This window comes from Zalophus californianus, chromosome 9 (genome assembly GCF_009762305.2).
Source record: "Zalophus californianus isolate mZalCal1 chromosome 9, mZalCal1.pri.v2, whole genome shotgun sequence".
NCBI lineage: Eukaryota > Metazoa > Chordata > Mammalia > Carnivora > Otariidae > Zalophus > Zalophus californianus.
This window is the reverse complement of record NC_045603.1, coordinates 65,533,283-65,548,386: the sequence shown is the minus strand read 5'-3', so window position 1 is coordinate 65,548,386 and position 15,104 is coordinate 65,533,283. Positions and strand designations below refer to the sequence as shown.

The 15,104-nt window shown below is 40.0% G+C and overlaps 1 protein-coding gene across 7 annotated transcripts in view; it reads right to left on the bottom strand.

Moving 5' to 3' along the window:
• Positions 1-551: 551 nt before the first annotated feature.
• The window catches only part of SENP1 (SUMO specific peptidase 1), a 49,660-nt gene continuing 35,107 nt past the window's right edge, over positions 552-15,104 (bottom strand). For all 7 annotated transcript variants that reach the window (XM_027592762.2, XM_027592761.2, XM_027592767.2 and 4 more), the window contains 5 exons: positions 5,999-6,202; positions 4,867-4,946; positions 3,869-3,953; positions 3,245-3,340; positions 552-2,303 (listed from right to left, as the gene is read on the bottom strand). In XM_027592762.2, coding sequence (XP_027448563.1) covers positions 2,241-2,303; positions 3,245-3,340; positions 3,869-3,953; positions 4,867-4,946; positions 5,999-6,202 — 528 coding nt within the window. In that variant the 3' untranslated portion in view covers positions 552-2,240. The remainder of the gene's footprint in view (positions 2,304-3,244; positions 3,341-3,868; positions 3,954-4,866; positions 4,947-5,998; positions 6,203-15,104) is intronic.

Below are 15,104 nucleotides of genomic sequence, written 5' to 3'. Positions count from 1 at the left end.
ATTTTGTTATACATGGCAATAAATATCTGTTGCTTTGGTCTGTACAAAAAGTCTGTGAGGAAGATAAGACAGATGTTGTTATCTAAATGGACAAACAATAAATACAGACACCTATCTTGTTCTGAGTCCCCCCAGATAATAGCAAGAGCACCTGAAAAACTCAGGTCTTTTGACTCATAGTCCAAATCTATGCCATACTGCCACCTTTCCATTTGTCACTGAAATACATTAAGTACCAAGAATCCATGTGCAGGAGTCATACAATGAGCCTGCACACTGTAGCTTTCTAAAAGAGAATGTGAAAGGTCTCAGCAACTCATAAATAGAAAGCTATTTATTTCCTATAGAAAAACACAAGAAAGAAAGAAAAAGAAAGAAAGAAAAGAAAAGAAAGAAAAGAAAGGAAAGAAGGAAGGAAGGAAGGAAGGAAGGAAGGAAGGAAGGAAGGAAGGAAGGAAGGAAGGAAGGAAGGAAGGAAGGACGGAAAGAAAGAAAGAAAGAAAGAAAGAAAGAAAGAAAGAAAGAAAGAGAAAAAAGAAAGAAAGAAAGAAAGAAAGAAAGAAAGAAAGAAAGAAAGAAAGAAAGAGAAAGAAAGAAAGAAAGAAAGAAAGAAAGAAAGAAAGAAAGAAAGAAAGAAAGAAAGAACAAACGAACGAATGGTGGTCTTCCCCAAAAAGGCAGGCAGTTATGAAAAAGGTAGGACATCTGGTTGCTGGAGTGGAAACAGTAACATTCAGTTAACAATGGAATATTTAAAAAAAATAGTTTTCTTTTCAAATTGTAACCTGTGGTAAAACATAGAAAAATGTACTAAACAAGCTTGGTATAAAACAGAGTAAAATTTTCAAATAAGCCCAGAGAGAAAGCACAATGTTGGAAAGGATGGGGTACAAGGGAAGAAGAGAAAATATTTCATACAAAACTACCTATTACAATACAGAAAAAAGTATAAAACGTTCCTATTTTGGAACTTAAGTACAAAATGACACTGGCATTGGATCGTTCCACTATCTAGCCTGAGGAGCGCTCAGAGGGCGGGGGAGATGCTAGAAAGAACAAAAGGAATAGCATTTTTTTAGTCTCAAGCTGATCAGTCCAAATTCCACCCGTTTTCCAGTTGAAAATCTTTGCCTCCCTCTGAAACCTTGACCCCTAAGCCAAAGTTCATCCAGGCCTCAAAATATTGTTAGGAAGTCCACAAACACCCTACACATAAGGGCTGGGATCTGTGCGTGCTAGAGCTAAAGTTGGAAAAAGGAAATAAATCTACAGGCTAAAGTGGTGAACACATTCAGCCTTTTAAAAAAACACATATCCCTGTGAAATATATATATATTTATATATATATATTAAATTTTCTGTGGGTAGAAACCTATTTAGACTAACTAGCCACAGACCAAACTAGACCTGCATTCATCCCATGCTGGAATTTTACGCTAAAGACTGAGGTCCTTCTTCTTGGTCAGAAGTCGGCGGCAGTAAAAGTGGTGCCTTTGCTGCCCCACTGAACTGCTCCCTGGGTGGGTCTTCTCTGTGTCATGTGTTGTGAGCACATGCAAACCCCTGCTTTAAGGAAAGGCCTGCCTGGGACTTTGGGGTCCCCCCCCCCGGGCTCATGTGTTGTGCCTCAGGCTGGGAGGAAGCTACAGATGACAAAACAGCCTTGTACAGAAGCAGATGGATCTCACAAAGAGGCATATAAACAGGGAAGTCCTGGAGAAGGGACTTAAGCGTGTGACCCCAAGTCCAGTTTACAGTCACTTTCCTGACAACACATCGTGAAAATCCTGCGTGTATGTGTGAGTGTATATGCTGGTGGTTTTCATCCCTACCTTTTTGCCCATGCCCTTTCCTACCTCTTAGTAAGGCCTAACAACAAGAGTTTATGTGAAACCAAGAGTCTGTCCAAGCTTCTCTCGGCCCCGGAATTAGGGACTGAGTGAGGCTGGAGCCCTTTGAAAACAAGATGGCAGAACTGAAGAAGTGAAAAGCAGTCTCTCTCTTCAGCTTAGGGATGTCCCTCACCCCTTTCACAGCACCAAAGTTTCTTTGCAAAAATAGTATCTGAGATACAAAAGGAAAGGCAGATGTGCTTGTGAATGCATCTCGCCAGGGCCTGGTCCAGGATCAAGGGCTTTACAAGAACAGAGGGGTGGGAGCAGCTGTTTCCAAGGTCTCTGGCTGTAGACAACAAAGAGCTGGTCCCCCACAAGGTCAGTGTCGGCTAACTGAGACAGTCTTCACAAAAGCTTTCGGTGGAGAATCTCCCAGACCATCCGCTTCCGGAAGTATGGCATGTGTTGCTGTAGGGACACAGAGATTACCCTTAATTTTTTCATTGCTTTTATCCAGACCCAACACTCCTTCCCTTCTCAAGGTTTTCAATTAAAATAGCTTCAGTTGCACTTCCGGTCTTTCAAATTGCTCAATTCTTGATTACATGTAATTTTTTTCTAGTGCTATCTCTACTGCTATTTTCTCTTGTTGTAGCCTTACAAACATTATTGGGCATCACCAGGAGTCCCCAGGCTACACCCAAATGTCTCCCAAGAATTTTGAGGATGGTGTCCATCAAGTCCTCTATGTTGAACTTTTAAGACGATAGGAGATCTAAGGCCTGAAAATCAAAAACTTAAAACTTACTTTTTAGGGGAAGAGTTATGGAACTGCAAAAGAGTCAGCTCCACCCAAGGGCTATGGTGGAAAAGTCTGGTAAAGCCATTAATTTAAAGTACAGGACACAAACCATAATCTCCAGTCTCAATCCACTTTGGTCTCTGAAGGACCACATGGACAGAAATAAACAATCACAAACTAAGAGGAGACTGATGAGCTGCATCAAGTGAGGGGCAGGGGAGCAGGGCAGCATGACAAATTATACTAGGAGTTCAAGGTGTAGCCTGTTCCAAAACCTGACTGCTAACCAGATGAAGAGAAAATGAAGAAAACTTGCTCTGGTCCCAGTTCTGTTTCTTATAGGATTTGAGGTAGATGGGGGGAGAGGGGCAGAGAAGAAGGCTCTGCTAATGACCAGGATTCCTTGACTGTAGCATGTGATGTAAGGGAACCCAGCATGTGGCCTATCACTATCCTTCTTTTTCTTGTGATGTGGTCTACATGGTAACCACCAGTGTTATGGACCATAGGCAGAGTTCACTAGGCAGAACAGGTGGAGGAAAAAACATCTATCGGGCAGCCTAGAGACAGGGTGGTCCCAGGGCTCCTTCCTGAAGGCTCAGCTCACCTGTGTGAAGTTGATTGGTCTGTCTTTGGTAATGCAGTCAGCATATTTGCAAGCAAACATGCCACAGTCACTTCCATTCATCTGCTGTGGAATTTCCTGAAAGACCAAAAATAACAAAATGGTGACATCTTTCCAAGCTTCCTTCCTTCATACTAGATTATAAATAAGAACCAAAGGATATAAATGTTACAGGTTTCCCTGAATTTTGAAGAGGTGACCCTAAGTCCCTCACCCCAGAACACAGGCTCAGAGAAAACAAATACAGCATCTCAGTCAGGTCTTCATATTAATATGAATCTTCATTATCAGGAGACTATCTTAGACTTCCATGACACCTAAAGATATAAAGACAAGTCCCTCCCATAAGGGCCAATCAGCAACCATTTCCCACAGGAGTGAAAAGCTCAGTAAAACAGCTGGGCACTCAGAAAACCTAGTTCTACCTAAGAAACACATGACCAGTTTTCCCACAGCCAGAGCTTACTCTTTCTTCCTCTGAGGAACCAAACAACCAAGCTGAAGTCAGGCTAGACACTAAGAAGGTCCCTGGGAATCAAGCAATAAAACCCTATCCTTCTCAAATACCCTAATATCAGGATTTCCACCTGATGAGATGAAATGTACCTGGCTTTTCTTGCTGAAGAGCTGCCAGCCATTGGTGTCAAACTCTTTCCTTTTCTTATCAATGCTTTCTTGTTTCAGGTATTGCCTAAAGGTATTAGGAGAGAAGGAGATGAGCTGTGGGGGCACTGATGACAGCTGCCACCCTAAGAATGAGGTTAACAATCCTTAGGAAGGGTTTTCATCTGCACTTCTGAGGAAAACAGTATATAATGCTGGGTGGGGAAATCTTTGGACTGCTAAGCTTCCCCCTGCAGCTCCCATAATTCATGCCCACCCTGTCAACCCAAGAGAAACAGGACCTCTGCCTCTGACACCCAGGTTCCTTCTACCTATTGTTCCTCCTGAGGAATGAGGTTTGATTCTTTTCCTTGGTTTATATGGTCCTTCAGAACTCGACCGCATGGAAGAAGGTTTCTCTAGCAATATCAAGGCAGTTATTCACTATTTATAGTCTTGATTCTCCTGTGTGAAAATTCAATCCAAATCACAATTTGATGAGTGCATACCTCATACAGAGCACTCTTCTTAAGTGCAAACCGTTCACCTCCTCCTGGCCACCCGAATGGTATAGTGGTACAGTGAGGAATAGGCATTTTGGAAAGACAAACAGTTGGGGTATAAGGAGATTTGCATTCTGGTTCCCAGTTGAGCCACTAACTAGTAGGACCTGAGCATATCAAAGTCACCTCTGTGGGTCTTGGGTCCTTCAGCTGAAAAATTAGGCAGGTTGGATTAGATGACTTCTAAGTAGTTTCTATATTATATGTACATATTGACTCATTCGTTATTTTAGTGCACTGGGACAACAGTTGTCCCCATGAGGGCATCTTTCTGGTATTATTATATTATTATTAAACTTTACTTACTCAGACATAAAATATCCACTCTTACCTCAGTGTGAAGATTTCCTTTATTAATCATAATCACTCCACTAAAGGTATCAAAGAACACAACATACACCCAACACCAAACTCTTTTGTTCTCAACTCCCTACTTACAGGAGGATCCTGCAGGCTTCATTGTTTATCCCACCCATAGAGTCGTAATAGGTAATATTCTTCTTTCGAAAGTCCACAACCTGGGAATAAAAAAAAAATCTGTGTGTTCATATAATAAGAAAAATAGTTTCTCAGCTTTCACTTCCCTGGAACTTGGAAACTTTTTTTTTTTTTAAGATTTTATTTACTTATTTGACAGAGAGAGACAGCGAGAGAGGAAACACAAGCAGGGGGAGTGGGAGAGGGAGAAGCAGGCTTCCCTTGGAGCAGAGAGCCCAATGGAGGGCTCAATCCCAAGACCCTGGGATCATGACCTGAGCCGAAGGCAGACGCTTAACGACTGAGCCACCCAGGCGCCCCAAACTTGGAACTTTTTGCCAGATTCCCTGTGAAATCATGACAAGTTTGACTGATACTTTGCATTATACCATGCTTAAACTGCAGAGGAAAGAAAAAGGGGTTTATTTACATAGTACTATCATGGCCTCATTAATGGCCCTGAAATCTTTTTCTAGTATTTAGGTTCTCCATCTGCCATGCGGGCAACAGTGAAGACACACATGCTCTTCAGAGACTGTAAGATGAACGAGATCATTTCCACAGGGTTTTAGAAAGATGGCAAAATAGTCCGCATTTTGTTTCTTTATGTGGAGAATTTCTCTTTGGCTTTATGCTTTTCAAGTATAATTCAAAATAGATTGTGAGAGAACTTTTATATTTTTTATTAATATATTAAATGAATGTATCCATGTTCTCAAAGAGTCATAAAAAATATTAAACTATCAAGTATGCAAGGCAAATCATAATTGGGCAGAAAATAAGTCACAGAATCTGAGTTGGCAGGATCATTAAGAAGTCACTTTTTCACCGCATGCCTTGCCTTGAGACTGTTTAGCCTTACAGCTCCCTTCTAAATATTTCCAGAAAGGAAATTCCACAACTTTCTTCAAAGTCTAAGTATCTCCCACTCTTGACAGGAAGTTCACTGATCTATCCAATTTTTAGCCAAAGAAATACTATTCTTTCTCACAATCACCCAGTGAAAATGTAGAATTACTACTCACTACTCTGTATAGTCTATGATTCTGTAGAATTTCTTTTAAATTTGATTAAAAGTAAGAGAGGTACTCACAGCAAGACACCAGTGCACTCCCAGGTGAATGGGCACCAAAAGAATGTCAACAGAAAATACATCCACTTTCTTTGTCCAACGTTTCACTGCCTGATAACCAGCCGTTTTTAACTTAGTGAAAAAAAAGGTATTAAATGCATGCACACTTGGCAATCCCTTCTCTTTACTTCGCTCCATCAACATATTCATGTAGAAATTGATTATCTGTGGGAAGAAATTAAATGTATTAAAAGATACTCAGTCCTTCCAAAAGAGTTGTGTCGTATGAAGGAAAAGCAGTTGCTGTGTTGCACAGCATATGTTATTGTTTCCTTATCAGTTACGATTTCCACACCCCAAAGCCTCATGCCCCTACATCAAGTTCTGGAGGCTTGAGGTGCTTATAGACAGTGAAAACAGAAAAAGCTGATATAGTTCTAGCTCTAACTCTACAGATATCTTATGGGGTTGAGGATCCATATGGGTGCATGCTAGTCTGATCTGTAGAAGACTAAGGATTAGGTCCAAAAATAAGGAGGAGGAGGAAGGGGTGCTGGAAGGCACGACTTAGAGAAAAGGAAAGGAAGGAGCCAAGCAGTTTGACAGACACATTAGAGGTACTTTAATCTACTGGGACTGGGTGAGCAACTGAAATAAATCCTGAGCTCACAGTCTAGTGTAATAAAGCGAAGACCAACAGTTCAGTTCTTACATGTGGGTCACCTGGTTGTGCACAGACAGAAAACTGTTCCATGACTAAAGACCGCCTTTTCAGCCTAATAAGTTGGCATGCATTGGTGACCGGCTCTGGTCTCAAGCAGAACTGAGTGACAGGATAAACCATCAACTGTACTAGAAAAAACACCTCTCAACTAACTAGTAGCTCAGCACTGTCACCTCTGCAGAGGCAGAAATGGATGTTGTATAAAAACCTACATTACATGAGACCTGAAAGTCCAGTCACAAACATGAAGAGTCAAGTTTTCCTCCAGAATCCATATGGCTAGCTTTCTCATTTTTGTTGATTCCATATATGCCTCCAATATCAAGTATGGGTGTAAGAAATTTAAACACTTGACACGGAAGACACGGGATTCCTCCTGTTGACGAAACAATGTATTCTCTAATAGTGACATGTTGACTATGGTTCCCTTTAGGTCTGGGACTCCTTCCTACTAAAGCTTAAAAGTTACTGGGCCGGAAGTTACCGCATACTTACTTCATGTGGCCGGCTGAGGCCAGGCCAGTGTCTGTCAACTGCAAGGAATGAATGGGCTAACTGATCCACAGCCTGGAAATATGACTACGAAAACAGGCACATTTTTCAGAATGCTTTTTGGGGAATGGGAAAACGCCCCTGTCCTTTGACAAATATTTACACATTAGGATGCCAGAGCAGTGAGCTACTGCCCAACAGTAGGCAGCTACATACTGGGTAGGCGGCAGGGAACACTGCCAGGAACACACCGAAACATGGTCGAGACTAGAGAAAGGGCCTATACATGAGGATGCCTCGGCAGTTGCAGGGAAACCACACTTGCCATGAAGCGGAGCTCTGAGGGTGGGGGTTGAGGGGTAGACTAGGATTGAAGAAAGACACTGTTCTGCCTGCATCTATGAAGACTGAGCAAGAGGCCCAGCAGGTCCAGAGGACTTGGGTTGTGGCTGATCCTCTGCCTAGTGTGATGCCCAACAGATAACTGGAGCTCAGTTATTTTAAGTAATAGTGAATCAAAACATAATTAGGGTCACAGATTTCTCAAACTGAGGTTTTCAATCTAACTCTGTCCCCAAGGATAATGGTGCGAAAGGACGATTCCAGGCTTGTGAAAGGCAGCGAGGAATGCAGGAGGACCTGCCCAAAAAGCACAGATTTCTAGGCTATAAAACTACATTCTCTAGTGACAGAAAAACTGCAAGAAGGGATTGATTCCTCTGGTATTCTACTCATCCCACAATATTAGCCATGTTATGAGGCTAAACCCTTTAATCCAAGGGGTGAAGTGAACAGGCAGATGACCTATCAGTCACTGTAAGCCAAACCTTCCATGGGGCAAACAAAAGTCATACACTGTAAAAGGTAATACAGACTCAAGCAGAAAGTGGAAAGAATCAGGCAGAAAGATAAAGACAGCCAAGCACATGAAAGCCATGGAGATGTATCTCCTTTAGATGCCCTTCAGGGGGCATCACCTTTGGGATCATTACCCTGAAGTAAAAAAAGATGACATAAATGAGTATCATGCTACCCATGATTTTCCTGTTTTAGAAGGAAAGAGTTCCAGAAGCCAACGAAGTGAGACTTACACAGCCCAGCTTGTTTGCTTTCTTATTTTTACATTTTTATTTTGAGAGTGTGGACTATAAAGTTAAAGCCCAAGCCAGCTTAAGGAGAACGGAGACCTGATGATCAGGATACACATTATCTATTTCCTTTGACAATCCCTCTTCCATCGCTTTAGTTCTGCCTCCAACCAAGGTTTCTTCACTGCCAGGGAAATGGCCTCCTCCAAAGTCAGCTTGTTAATTAGCTCTAAGGAGTGATCTGGGCTCTTTTTCATTTCCTCTATATCCCAGTAGGAGGGAGCTTGGTGGCCTCAGTGTTCTCCCCATTAGCTGAGGATATACAATCTGACATCTGAGGCAGAACCCGAGATCCCAGTTTCCTCAGTTTTGCAGCTATTACTCTGTCCAAATGAGGAAAATTGCCATAGTTCGACCAAGACACAGTCCTACCAAAAAAACAAGCTAGGAGTTAAGAGAACAAAAAGAATCGTACATGTCATCCCAAAGAGGAGGGTTGAAGGTGAAGGAAAAAGACATGAGAGAAGGAATCACAGTGCTTAAGATGAAAGAGAAGCAGTGATAGGCATTTGCTTGTATTTTGTGAAGACAAGGGTCCCTCTCCTCCCACAGGGAGAGCCTTTCTGCACACAAGACTCTCTTAGCTCCAAAAGATCTTAATTCCCCTTCAAATAGGGGGCTAAAAGTAGTCAGTCAGTCCTGTGCTACTGTTTGTCTTGCCAATATACCAGCATCTGGGGACAACTGCCAGTGTTGGTCCACCTGTCCCTCTTTCTGCGGCCCACACTTGTCTGTCAGCTTTGCCGCAGCTCCAGGGCCTCAGGAGCTGCCCTTCCTGCTGCCTTCACAGCCTTGGCCATGAGCGCCTGCTTGTCTATGCAGTGCTTTTCTTGAGGTGGCGGGGGGGGGGGGGGACTGTTGTTTATAGTGTCTTGCTCCTTTGTGATTGTATTTGAAGAGCTGCCAGGATGAAGCTGGAAAAGCTTCTCTTTAAAAGAAAAGCTTACAACGTTTTTAAACTAAGGACTCAGTCCTTTTCCTGTATGTTACCACAATGACATAAATGACCACTGCTATTTTTATCTTCCTTCTCACCTAGTTAAACCAGCCAAACTATTGTCTTCTCATCCTTTTAGAAGTAAAATATCTCACTAACAGTAAAATCTTAACTTTTAACCCTTCCCGATTTTACACCCTGAACCTTTTTTTTAAAAGACTTATTTTTATTTTATTTGAGAGAGAGAAAAAGAGGAGAGCGTGCACACGAATGGGGGGAGGGGCAGAGGGAGGAAATCTTCAAAAGACTCCCTGCTGAGCGTGAAGCCTGATGCCCGCTACTGGATCTCAGAGCCCTGAGATCACCAACCTGAGCCGAAACCAAAAATCAGACTCTTAACCGACTGAGCCACCCAGGTACCCCTGAACCTTTCTAATTGGCTCTGGGAAAAAAATGTTCTGAAAGTCATGGGTATAACAGTGCTCCTAAGTAGAAACCAAGACAAGTTTCGGGGGGGGGGGGGGGAAAGCCATTTTTCCTGTTTTACTTCTCTATGTTTTCACCTTAACCTCCCTGTTCTGATTTTTAAATTAAATCTATCTTTGCTGACCACAAAGCCCAAAAGACCAGCCAAGCAACAGCACTTAAATACTAGGAGTCAGAAGATCATCCACTCCTAAGATCTAACCTAATTAATATAGAAGGTAGACTTCAGGCAAGCTCTGTGTATTGCATCTCTCACTGTGAACATGTCCCCAGGATTCTTCTCACATGCAAATTCAAGTATCAAATTATTAGAATCACTGCTAAAGTTTCAGACAAAGACAGGCAGGCAACACCTATTTTTATGGAGTTGTGACAACTGTAATTACTATTCTCCCTGTGACCCTGCATAAATCCCTGATTTATCAAAAGGACTAGTTCTGTTAAGAAACACTTTAAAGAGGTAACTATAATGATGTGGAATCTACCAGTGAGTCATGTTAGAAACATTAAAATTTCCATTGTGATCATTTTATTCGACATGTAAGACTGCATTGCATATGGTAGACACATCATATTCACTTAGCTAATTTATCTCATTTTGCCTAGTTTTCCCCCCCTTCTTATGGAATCAGTTTTTATTCCCTAAAGAAAACTTACTCCCTTTGCTAGGCTTGTCTAGTTGGGCTTAATGTTCTACAAGCTGTTTCCCCTCTTCTCTGAGCATTACTTAAATTTAATGGCTCCTTGGAAACAACCAGAAAGCTATGACCATTACCAATTCCCCATTTCCACTTTTATTATGAAAGAATGCTAGACAGAGTTATGTGCTCTGATTTCAGATGCTGATTCCACAATAAAAATCAGATGACCTTCGTATACCCCTTATAAAGTCTTCATACTTCCCCACTATCAATCAAGTAAGAATACCTTCTCTATACAAAAGGCTATTGTGATGCAGAATAGCTGAAAGACACCTCTTTCCTTTCAGAGATGAGACTTACAAAATCGGTAACTGGTCTGCCTGGTTAGCCTGGTCATCAGTGTAGTCAGTTTGCTAATAGAGATTCCACTTTATTTCCTCCTGCATGCCCTCACTCCCCACATATGCTCTTAGTCTCTTCCTTACGGTGCTTCCCTAGCTAGGAAAAAGTCAGAAATGCAGTATTCCAACAGTCTAATGCTTTTTTGCATTTTGGAAACAACTGACAATAATTAACAAAGGTTTGCAAAATAAAACAAAAGACATGCCTGCTTGGTATTTTCCAATTCATCCATGTAAATTAGTAGTAAGGTATGCACGAAGGACAGAGTCCTGGAGGGAAAATGAAGAGACTGGAAGTACAGCATCATCCTGTTTCTCCACATCGGGATGGGGCACATTTAGTGCTGTCCAGAGGAGGAAGTGTTTCCTGCCCACAAGATCCATCTACCTACTCTGGCTTTCTATATCCTTAATGATTTTCTATTTCTCCTACTGATTGTTGAGAAAGGGTTGGAATCTCCAACAATAATTATAGATTTGTCTATTTTTCCTTTCAGTTCTATAAGTTTTGCTTCATATATTTTGAAATTTCTCTTACTAGGTATGTACATATCTAGGTTAAGTCCTCTGGAAGAACTTATCCCTTTCAAAATGTCTGTCACTGGTAATATTCTTTGCTCTAAAATCTACTTGGTATGGTATTAATATAGTTACTTCATCTTTCTCTTGATTAGTTTTTGCATAATATTTTTCCTATCCTTTTACTTTTAAACTATCTGTGTCTTCACATTTAAAATGGGGTTTCTTGGGGAGTCAGGCTGGCTCAGTCGGAAGAACATGCAACTCTTGATCTCAGGGTCATGAGTTTGAGCTCCATGTTGGGTGTAGAGATTACTAAAAAAAATAAATGAAAAAAACCCACAAAATTTCTAAATAAATTAAATTAAATGGGTTTCTTGTAGACAAATTTTTTCTTACCCAATCTGACAAGCTCTGCCTTTTAACTGGATGTTTAATCTATACTGTCCAATATGGTAGCCATTAGTTGAATGTGACTACTGAGCACTACATTTTTAAAGGAAAGGTAAGATATCCCTTTAATAAAATTTTAATATTTATCACATGCCCAAATGACATATTTTATATATTATTATGTTAAGTAAAATATATTATTAAAATTAATTTTACTGGGGTAACTGGGTGGCTCAGTCTGTTAAGTGTCTGCCTTAGGCTCAGGAAGTGATCCCAGGGTTCTGGGATCGAGCCCCACATTGGGCTCCCTGCTCAGTGGGGAGTCTGCTTCTCCCTCTCCCTCTGCCACTCCCCCCACTCATGCTCTCTCTCTCAAAAAATAAAAAATTTTTTAAAATTAATTTTACCTGTTCCTTTTTACTTTTCTCAATGTGACTACTAGAAAATTTAAAATTACCTATGTGGCTCACATTATATTTCTATTGCGCATGCTGGGTTAGATCGTTTACATTTAATGTGATTATTGATATTGATGGGTTTAAATCTACCATCATGCTCTTTTTTTTCCATTTGTCCCATCTGTTCTTTGTATCTTTTTTCTTCTTTTCCTGCCTTCCTTTGGATTATTTTTTTTTTCCATTTTACCTTCATTATTTGCCTATTAACTATATCTCTTTTATTTTTATTTTTATGTTTTAGTGGTTGCTCCAGGGTTTATAATATAGGTTTTTACCTTATGACAGTCTATCTTCACATAACATTATACCACTTCATGTACTGTGTTAGAGTACTATGTTCTTCCACTTTCCCCCTCTTCTGTTATGATTGTCATATTTTACATTATAAACCCCACAATACATTTCTGCTTTAACTAGTCAATTGTCTTACAGCGATATTAAAAAATGAGAGCATTTCCACTGCTCTTCATTGTGTAGACTGAAATTTCCACCTCATTGTTTCCTTCTGCCTGAAGAATATCCTTTAATATTTCTTATAATACAGGTCTGCTGGTGGTGCATTCTCTCAGCATCTGTTTTGTCTGAAAAAAAGTATTTTTTTGAAAGATATATTTGCTGTGTATAGAATATAAGTTGACAAGGTTTTTTTTTTTTTTTTTCTTCCTTCAGTACCTTAAAAATGTAGCTACACTGTCTTCTGGCCTACACGTATTTCTGTCTTGTATTCCTCTAGGACATAATGTGTCTCTTTTCCTCTGGTTGCTTTTATTATTTTTCTTTTTATCACTGATTTTCAGCAACTTGATTATTATACTTTTTAGTGTGGAGTACGCTGAATTTCTTGGATCTGTCAGTCTAAGTTTCCAAATTTGGAAAATCTACCATTATTTCTTCAAACTTTTTTTTCTGATACCACTTATACTTCACTTTTCCTTCTGAGACTCTAATTACATGCTCAGAAGGCTTGCTATTGTCCCACAGCTCACATATACTCATCTTTCTTCAGTCTTTTTTCTGTTTCATTTGGATGGTTCCTATTGCTGTATCTTCTAGTTCACTAGTTTCTTCTTCTGTAGTGCCCAATATACTCTTAATCCTACCTCATGTATTTTTCATTTCAGAAACTGTGTTTTTCATCCCTTAGAAGTTCAATTTGGACATCTTCCATTTTTCTCATCATAATGTCAATTTTCCTCTAAATTCCTGAACATATGGGATGTATTTATCTGTTTTAATAGCCTGCCAATGTATGCTAGTTCTGTCATTTTTGTCATTTCTGGGTATTTGTTTTTTCCCTTGTAGTAAGTTGCATTTTCCTTTCACCTTGCATGCCTCGTAACATTTGAATAGATGCTGGACACTGTGATTTCATGTTATTGGGTTTTGTTATTAGAATATGTTTGTATTCCTTTAAATATCATTGGGCTTTTGTTCTGTGATATAGTTAAATCACTTGAGTCAGTTTCAAGCTTTCAAGATTTGTATTTAACTTTGCTATCACAGGTCCAGAGTGGCCTTTATTCTAAGGCCAGTTTGGCCCCACTCCTGAGGTAATATCCTTTTGAGGACTCTATTCAATACCACATGATTTTTCTACTCTAACTGGTTGGAATAGGAACTATTGTAAGCACCAGTGCTAGCTCTGAGCTTTGTTCTGATTCCTTCTTTCTGGTGGTTCTTTCTCCAGTCTCTGATAGTTTCTTCCTATCTATGTACAGATTGGTGCTCAAAGATTTGAGGGAGCCTCTACACATCTCTGGAACTTTCTCTTTGTGCAGCAACCTTCCCTTCAGTATTTTACCTCACAAATCTTAGCCACTTTCACCTCCCTGAACTCTGGACCATGTCTCCTCCACTGAGCAAGACTGTCAGTCACTGCCATGTTCTACTAGCTCTCTACCCTCAACGTATCACACCTAATAAGGTGGGGAAATCATCAGCTCATCCCTTTCATTTTCCTTCTGTCAGGGATTTCTGTTATCCACTGTCTGAAAATTGTTGTTTCATATTTTCTTTAGTTTTCTAGTTAAGTTGAAAGGGTAAATCTGATCCATTTTATTCTGTCATGACCAGAAACAGAAGTCAGATTCATTTCCTTGTATGCCTAAGTAATTTCCATATATTTTTTAAATTTATCTGGTGCCTTATAAAACAACACTTAGGCCCTCTACGAATAGAATAGTCAGGCCATAAAGCAGAATCATCATACCACTGGATCACAGAAGTTATCTAATGCAATTGTCAGGAATCAATAAGCAATTTTTAGTGCTGACATCCATTTAAAAATATTTCCTTTTTGTTTCTTGATTGTGATTTTCAATCTACTTTTACAACTAATTCCTCCTCTCTTTAACCCTGGCCTCCTTCAATTAGGTATTTCTATTAATAACTAATCACCAGACCTAGTAGAGAAATCCCCATCTATAACATCCCTGGTGTTATCAGCATTCCAGCCTCCTTTTGTATTCTTTACAAAGACAGCCAATTCCCACATTCCATTTCTGAGAAGTATCATTTTCTTACAGTGAGTTAAAAATGTCAGTCCTATCAATCATCATTAGTCCTTTAAAGCTATACAGAATCTACTCATCTATACATAAATCCATTCATGAAAACATGTTTGAAAGCCTATTTTATAAACAAGCAATGGAGCCTACTCTTTTAGGAAAGAGACCAGAGAAAGGGTAGCCTAATGGCTTTCTGCACATATTCCAAATATATGACTTCCGAATTTTATTTTCCTTATAAACTAAATCTGATCCCTTTCACTTCCAGGATCTGATATTCCTTGTCTATAAAATGGTAAGAATAATATGCCAGTCACCTTACTTTGGAGAAAGATTTAAAAGCAGCTTATAAAACTATCTGATAGGAGATACAGAAAGAAAAGAAATGGTTATTAATGAAAATATCTATTTGAGGGAAGAA